This window comes from Dendronephthya gigantea, unplaced genomic scaffold, assembly GCF_004324835.1.
Source record: "Dendronephthya gigantea isolate DGI-Jeju-01 unplaced genomic scaffold, DenGig_1.0 000011F, whole genome shotgun sequence".
In the NCBI taxonomy this organism is placed as follows: domain Eukaryota; kingdom Metazoa; phylum Cnidaria; class Anthozoa; order Malacalcyonacea; family Nephtheidae; genus Dendronephthya; species Dendronephthya gigantea.
This window is the reverse complement of record NW_021163021.1, coordinates 517,766-527,198: the sequence shown is the minus strand read 5'-3', so window position 1 is coordinate 527,198 and position 9,433 is coordinate 517,766. Positions and strand designations below refer to the sequence as shown.

The window sequence follows — 9,433 nt, the reverse complement described above, 5'->3', positions numbered from 1 at the left end:
GTATTTTTCTGCTGTGACAGCGCTCTCACAAATGGGAGAGGTGGCGACCAGATAACTGTAAGGCTCCGAACAGACAATTCTATCCATTGTTTGCGAAATGTAAAATCGTGCCGTACAGGGAGCATGGACGTTAGTCTATAAATAACAAAAAGCCTTTAAACGAAGTCCGGTGCAAGCGCTTGATGTTTTACAACCATGCATGCGCTCTGTATTACACGCATGCTTGCTAAATGTCTCCCACAAGCTACCCGAAACACAATAGTCACGGTAATATATACGAAGGCGTTACGTATATCTGATGAAAGAATGATGAAAGATCATTAGCGTTGTGTTTTGACTGTGACGGAAGCTACGAAAAACTCTGAAAAACTGACGACTGTATGGCGTGAATACTAATGATCCGGGGGGGGGTCGAACAGCTAAAAGGTCTAAGACCTTTGGCTGAATAATAATCAGTCGCTTGAATAATAATGAGTTGCTGAATAATAATTATACCCCGTGGCCGTGCAGAGGTCTACCATCTAGAACCCATTAAAGCAATAAGCAAGCAATAAAATCCATTGTCCAATGTCTATTTCTATGATACAGTACTTGCAGACACAGTACAGCATACATTAACAAAACCTCATTGACCCCATGAGCAATAGCTACAGTACAGTATGTTACACTACCAATATGACAAATATTTGAGGGAAAATCTATTTTTTCAAGGCCAATTTTCTTTTATTTACTTAAAAGAGCAGGGTTATAATTTAAAGGGTTTTAATAAAATATAGCACTAGCAATGAAAATTAATGTGATCTAATTACACACAAAGTCTATACATACCCTGTTTAGTTCTGTCAAGTATAATGTAATACTGTCAATGTAATTACTGCTGAAATTAATTTATTAGGATTCTTGGTATACAAAAATATATAAATAAAACTTACCCCATTGATCAATACACACAATGTTCCTTTTTTCTGCAGAAGGACATTTCCTTTGATGTTCCAATGCTATAACAGCATGGTTAACCATTAAGGGAACAAAAGATCCCTCCTACAAATTGGGAATTACAAAACTGTATTACTCTAGCTACCACCATTAATTGAAACATTTGATATTAACCCATTGAGCCTCAATGCACCCTAATCCTGGAAGGGATTATCTAATCTGTATTAAACCTGTCAACAAATGTTTTATGTTATTCAAATACAGGTCATACAACTAGTACAGTATATATACAGCCAATACAGGGTGTCACAAAAAACCAAAACTACAGTATGAAATGATCTATTGTTATAATTTGAATGCCCTAGCAGTGATTGCAACCCACACGTGTACAAAAGATTGGCATTTAAAATTAGATTCAAATAAAAAAAAATCTTCACTTTACAAAGGTGTATATTTCAATATTTCAAAAAAGCAATAATTTTTACAATTATATTTAGTATAATCTGACCCTATCAAAATTTTACACACCTTTCCATTCATCTTAGCAACTAATGCCAGAGAATTCAAACTCAAATAATAGACTCTTTCAATGTTTTGGGGTTTTTTGGGACACCCTGTATGCTATTAGCACCATGGTTGTGATGGTACATGAAATTGCATAAGGTCTGATAAAACACAAAACGTTTTATGACAGTATAAACACTGTTAAAACTTGCCACATACTAGATAAACACAAACCTTAAATATTTCAAGGACATGGAAATAATTTCGCTTTTCATGGAGCGCAGAAGCACAGTCCATACAGAAATATTGCCGTGGACCACAGTTCATGCAACCGCAAACGGCAAAACTGTTGCAACATTCGACGCACATCGTGTCAGAGGAGAAAGCTTCTTCTTGAAGTCGAGCTTGTAACAATGAATGCCGTACGTCTTTCCAACTACTATATTCTTTAACACGCCTCGACAGATACTTTGAAGCCCTGTCTTGCTTTGCATCATTTCCAGCCTCGACACCCTCTGAAATATCATCTTCCTCAGCAAGAAATATATCGCTTTGACATGGCGAATTTTTTACAACTGCACACCTCTCTCGCAGCTGCAAAGGTTTCTGCCCTAACATTTCTTGTTATTTTTTTTCCACTTGTCGATTTAGTCTTAACCCGAATTTTGGATGCTTTAAAACGTTTTAGCCTTTGTTTATACAATTGCTCTCTGCTTTCCGCCATTAGTGCTTTCCTAAATCCATAACAAGTTACTAGTTGTTTTAGATTCAAACACGTCAGATTGCTGAGATGATCATCTCTGTCACATATATGTGACATTCTAAATTTTAGAATTTTCACTATATGTGATTTAGAACACGCGGAACGAGTGCTTAAATGTGCATTGAAATATGTGCGAAGTAAACACCATAAAACAGCTTCACATTTAATCAAACTAATATCGATAGAAAGCTTAGATAACACAGATTCCAAACATGTAATTTCTCTCTGGGCCCAAATTCGTTGTCGAATGTTACACCTCCTAAAACGCAGACGTCTGCCAGCCTGACATTCGAAATCGCATATAGTGATGTATGTTAAATGCGCGTTGAAATACGAGCGAGGTAAACATAAAAAAATGGCTTCGCATTTAATGACACTGGTATCAATAAAAAGTTTGGTCAACACAGATTCCGAATATGTAATTTTTATCCTGGCCCAAATTCGTCGTCGAATGTTACAGCTCCTAAAACGCAGACATCTGCCAGCCTGACATTCGAAATATCGCATATAGTGATGTGCCTTAAATGACCGTGAAATACGAATCAAGTAAACACCAAAAAACAGCTTCACATTTAATGAAACTGGTTTCAATAAAAAGTTTGGGTGACACAGATTCCGAATATGTAATTTTTATCCTGGCCCAAATTGGTTGTTTAATGTTACAGCTCCTAAAATGCAGACGTCTGCCAGCCTGACATTCGAAATCGCATATAGTGATGTGCCTTAAATGTCCATGAAATACAAACGAAGTAAACACCAAAAAATGGCTTCACATTTAATGAAACTGGCATCAATAAAAAGTTTGGATAACACAGATTCCAAATATGTCATTTTTATCCTGGCCCAAATTATGCCTTGAATGTTACAACTCCTAAAACGCAAATGTCTGTCAGCCTGACATAAGAAATTGCGTATAGTGATGTACCTTAAATGCGCATTGAAATACGTGTAAAGTAAACACCATAAAACAGCTTCACATTTAATGAAACTAGTATCGATAGAAAGCTTAGATAACACAGATTCCGAACATGTAATTTTTATCCGTGCCCAAATTCGTTGTCGAATGTTACAGCTCCTAAAACGCAGACGTCTGCCAGCCTGACATTCGAAATATCGCATATAGTGATGTGCCTTAAATGACCGTGAAATACGAACGAAGTAAACACCAAAAAACGGCTTCACATTTAATGAAACTGGTTTCAATAAAAAGTTTGGGTGACACAAATTCCGAATATGTAATTTTTATCCTGGCCCAAATTTGTTGTCGAATGTTACAGCTCCTAAAACGCAGACGTCTGCCAGCCTGACATTCAAAATCGCATATAGTGATGTATGTTAAATGCACATTGAAATACGAGCGAAGTAAACATAAAAAAATGGCTTCACATTTAATGAAACTGGCATCAATAAAAAGTTTGGATAACAGAGACTCCGAATATGTCATTTTTATCCTGGTCCAAATTCTTCCTCGAATGTTACAACTCCTAAAACGCAAACGTCTGTCAGCCTGACATAAGAAATTGCGTATAGTGATGTAGGTTAAATGCGCATTGAAATAGGAGGGAAGTGAACACCACAAAACGGCTTCGCATTTAAAAAAACTGGTATCGATAGAAAGCTTAGATAACACAGATTCCGAACATGTAATTTTCATCCTAGCCCAAATTCGTCCTTGAATGTTACAGCTCCTAAAACGCAAATGTCTGTCAGCCTGACATTCGGTGCACCCGTTCCTTGTGTTCTAAATCACATATAGCGAGAGTTCTAAATTTTAGAACGTTGGATATATGTGACAGAGGTGATCACCTAAGCATCCTGTGAGGTATTCATTTAAGGTAGCTCCACGTATTTTTTTCTCTTTTGCGCGGTTTGTCAATATGGCAACTCATTAGAGGAGTTATGATGTTTTAACTGACGAGCAAAAGCGTGTCCTAAGGTCTTTTTATGACAGCGGTATGAAAACTACAGCAAAGGATATGCACAAAACGATAATGCGAGCTCCTGATGAGGTTGGGTTAAGCTACGAAAGAGTAAAGGTAACATTTACAATCATATTGTTTAATATTTTTTTGATAAAAATCGCGTATGACATAGTCACATACACATCCCCTTTCGCTCATTCACACTGATACTACTGTCTCGTTAATACAGTTATTGAAATAGGACAATAGGTATTGACATTGTGCTGGTATAAAAATTCCGGACAGTTTATTAAAATTCATGAATAATCCATTGCTTAATTTGCATAAATTCATAGTATAATAAAGTATGGCCGCGCCGAATGTGATCAACTGTGAATAATATACTGTATATAATATACTGAATCATGACATGTCATCATGGTGGTCGGATGTCTATCATTTCGCTCCGCCATTTTTTGACACTAAATAGCTATTATGGCTACTTTAGTACAACTTAAAGAGCTCTTGAAGAAAGAACTAGCACCAATACACCAAAAGCTATCACTTATGCAGAATACATTTGAAGAATTAAATAACATGGTAAAGTTTTTATCGGATAAATATGACGAGTTGCTGAACCAAATCAAGTCAACTAATGAGAACGTTCAACGCCAAAATGCTAAGATTAAGAGCATTACAAACGATTTGAAAGAAGTTTATCAACGTTCCCTACAAGCCACATCTCAAATAGAAGAATTATCACAATATCTACGACGAGATTGCTTGGAAATAACTGGCATTAAGGAATCAACTAATTGCTCGGCAGACGACATTGTTAAATCGGTCGGAAAAGCTATTGGCGTGCCCGTAAATGTGGAAGATATATCAATTGCCCATCCTTTGCCTACTTATAATACCAACGCACCGCCAAAACTCATCGTTAAATTCACTCGCCGATCTGTTAGGAATAATTTTTATTCCAAACGAAAGAACTTGGCAAATGTTAAAGCAAAGGACCTGCCAGATCTATCACTAAATTCCTCAAACAAAGTTTTTATATCCGAATCATTAACGCCCTATAGAAAGAAACTTTTTGGAAACGTCAACCAGATACAAAAGAGGTTAAACTGGCGATTTATATGGACCAACAATGGGAAAGTCTATACTCGAGAATTAGAAAATACACCTATATTCGCGTTCGAGACGGAAGACGATTTTTCAAAGTTTGAAGCAAGTCAAGCATCAGGAAGGCAATTAAGACCGCGTACTCGATGAAGCATTTAGGTATAATCAAGTCTATTATTATTTTATTATTTAAATTAAAGATATGCTAACTAATGAGTGCCAATTATTGTAAAGAGCCATTCTTTGATTTAAATCACCAGGAGTTCCTCAGAGTAACAGGGGCATGGCTTGATTCTAACCTACATTCTTTGCTAGAAACTAATGACTTATTTAAAGATATAATCAAAAGTCCTGAAGGAAATTTTGATCAAGAAAATGCAATAGAAAATTATATTGAATCGAATTACTATAGTGTTAAAAAAACCGGAATTCTAATTGACCACTCTAAGAATAAAAACGGTTTTTCTATTTTACACTGTAACATGGAAAGTTTACCAAAAAATATATTATTATTGGAAGAACTTTTGTGCTCACTTAAGGAAATACCAAAGATCATAGCTGTTTCTGAAACAAAATTAAAAGAAAATAATTTATACAACATAAACTTAAATGGCTATAGGTTTCTGGGGTCTAACTCGAAAACATTGGCTGGAGGTGTAGGTCTCTATGTGGATAAACAACTAGAGTTTCTTCAGAGGAAGAGTTTAGAAATATGTTTGGAAGGTGTCGAATCCTGCTGGATAGAAATTGAAAATAAAAACAAAAAAAACACTGTAATTGGTTGTATTTATAGACATCCAAATAGTGATTGTAATCTTTTTTATGAACTCCTAAGGAATACACTAGTAACGCTGAATAACAAAGGTCACGAAGTTATATTAATAGGCGATATAAATATTAATTTCTTACAGTACAATGTAGATAATTTCACATCCAAGTATCTTGATATGATTCTTGAAATGGGATTTATGCCGTTGATTACAAAACCTACTCGTATAACTGATAACACAGCAACCTTAATTGATCATATTTATACTAATGTTCCCGAAAAAGTTATTAAGGCTGGAATATGCACAGCTGACATTACTGACCACTTGCCAGTATTCTGCACAATATCTAATAAACTACCTGAAATAGATCGTATTCAGTACTCTCAAGACTTCTCCAATTTTAGTAAAGATAATTTTATTAATGACATTCAAAATATTAATTTCTCGAGCTTGATTAGTGAAGATGGTGTTGATACTAGTATGAACAACATTATAGACATACTTCAAGACATCACTGATAAGCATGCACCGGTTTGCAGGTTATCGAACAAAAAAAGGAAAAGGAGAAATAAACCTTGGATAACAAACGCCATATTAGTTTCCATAAAGCATAAACAAAAGTTGTTTAAAACGCATTATTTAACTAATGACCCAATTAAAGTAAGAAAGTATAAAACCTACAGTAATAAATTAAATAAATTGAAAGAAATTGCAAGAAAGAATTATTTTAAAAATAAATTTGAATTTAATAGTGGAAACATGAAAACAATCTGGAAGACAATAGGGATGGTTATAAATAGAAAAAAGAGTTCTTCACAACCTATAATAAATAAGTTACTATATAAAAACAAACTATATACAAATAAAACAAGCATTGCCAATCAGTTAAATAATCATTATATAAATCTGGGTAACCAATTAGCTGAAAGTATACCAAGCCATTTCACTACACCTGCTAGTTATATTAAAAGGTCTTTTCCGCACAACTTTATGTTTCGACCTATAGATTCTAATGAGACACAAGATTTACCGTCAAATCCGGTTCACCTTTGACCCCAACATTGCTATATTGTTATTCAATTTTGCAATTTTGATTGGCATGTTGTGTGGCGCAATTTCCAACCGTCGCAGTAAATTGCAATTTTCATATTTGAACTTCGAAGTCACAGCACCATAGCACTAGCAAAACAATTTTGAAGGAAATGGCACTTTCTCGAAGCAAAAGAGATGAAATTATTGCTTTGTGGGCCACACACAGGCTGTAATCAAACAGAAATTTCGAGACAGTTAATGTTGTCGAAACAAACAGTCTCAAATATAACAAATAAATTTCTTGAAAGAGGAACATTGATACCCGGACGAGGGATAAAACCAAGAAGCGTCAGTTTGCCAGAAGTTGTCGAATTCGTGGAGTACACCAAGATAACGAAGCCAAGCACATATGCAGCCGAAATCCAAAGCGAAATGCTCAACCTTGGCGTTTGTGCTGCGGATAAAGTTCCTTCGCGCACAACAATATCCAGAATTTTAAACAAAGATCTTAACTTTACATTTAAGAAATTATCTCCCATTCCTGCCGAATCTCTCACAATGCCAAACCTCGCCAGAACACTTGATTACGTTATGTTTATGTCCGGAGCAGATCCATCGAAAGTACACTTCTTCGACGAATCCTCAGTCACGAAAACAACGCCAAATCGAACATATGGCCACGCAAAACGGGGCGAGAAAGCCTTAGAAGTTCAAAGATATTCTTCGAACTGTAATTATACGGTTAATCTTTTGCATAGTCGTTTTGGTGGGGACTATTTCAACATATTAGAAGGGCCTTCTAACGGTCTAGAAATGTTACATTTCTTTGATGAATGTCTACAACTTGTTGATGATGTGTATGGAAATCCCGTTCTTAGTGATGGCGACATGGTTGTAATGGACAATTGCGGGTTTCATCACGCAGCAATGGCTGAAAATGAGTTACGGACAATGTTAGCGAATCGTGGAGTTCATTTGATTTTCCAACCACCATATAGCCCAGATTTTAATACCTGTGAGTTCTGCTTCCGAAATATGAAATTATTCTTACGCCAGCACGAACAATATGCAATAAATTTCACAGAGCTTGCTATAATGGAGGGCTTACAAACAGTCACTCCAGAAGTTTCCCACAAGTTTTTTCAACATTGTGGATTTAACATCTGAGTATTTATAATTTTGATATATACTGTGTCTTTATTGTTGTATGTTGGAACATGGACATTGATTTTCATTTTGTTTATTATGTTGATTAACCGGCTGTAATATAGTATTATAGGAAAGAGTGTTTGACTTGGAAAATGTATAAACTTGGAAAATGTAATATCAACCTTCATGTTACTAGTATTGTATTGTATTCGTATTTATATAGACAACATGCATGCAGCAGCAATCATTTAGTGGCATATGTATAGTTTATTTTAGCCAAACGATTTTTAATTTTTTGCCTCAAGCCAAGATGAGCCTTTCCTAACAAAATTGATACGCGGAGACAATAAGAGTATACTCTAATCAATGAGCTTTCTTTGTTTATAATATTATAAAGGAATATGAATCTTACAGATGAAAGCTTGTCCTCTGAATAAAACAAGCATGAACTATAATGATGCATATATATATATATATGGCACATTATTTTTCTAATTACAGTAACACGTTATACATTAGCTTTAAGCAAAACCCGATAATATAAATCGGTAAACCATAAACTCCACGCAATAAATATAATAAATGCTGACGTACTGTACTTATAACTCAACGACATGTTATTTTGTTGTCAAACACAATGTCAAAGCATACAAATCAAATGTGGCATGCTTGTCCAAACCTGAAAACAATATCCAGCTATAATACTTGTTTTTTATTATTAATTGCCACGGCTATGGTGGCTAGTTCTTCTAAGGAGCATTGATCTGGGCCATCTGGTTTATTATTTGGAGTTTGCGAATCATTCGTATGCGACTTGTCTTGACCTTGAATATCGCGTTGATATTTGTTGTTCAGGTTCAGATGAGATTCCTCGAAGCTTTCACTTTCCGAATCAGAACTACTGCTACTGCGGCGGTGATGTCTTCGCTCTTTAACCTTGTGACAATGTTTGCCACGACGAGATTGTTTTCTTCTCTTTCTGTGTCATTTTTTCGGCACCTTTCGGGACTTCTTGCTCCATTTCATCGCCTTCGCACCGTCGGATGAACTGTACGAGGAGCTGTCACTTTCATCAGTACTTGAATCGGTTGAATCTCATTTTCTTTTCGCCCTTTTACCTCCTTTGCATGTAAGCGGTGAAACGGCAACATTGATAGAATTACACATAACGGTTGATGAACTTGTAGAATTACAAGAATTTTTAACTTCGTTTATTGTTTTTGTTTCCTTCTCCAACAATAACTCAAACAAAG

General features: G+C 35.5%; 1 protein-coding gene across 1 annotated transcript; it reads left to right on the top strand.

The window, feature by feature from the left end:
- Positions 1-7,090: 7,090 nt before the first annotated feature.
- LOC114518742 lies at positions 7,091-8,285 on the top strand. The gene has a single exon (XM_028538738.1). It carries the CDS (start codon positions 7,227-7,229, stop codon positions 8,196-8,198), a length of 972 nt encoding a protein of 323 aa, XP_028394539.1. The 5' UTR covers positions 7,091-7,226; the 3' UTR covers positions 8,199-8,285.
- The last annotated feature ends 1,148 nt before the right edge of the window (positions 8,286-9,433 follow it).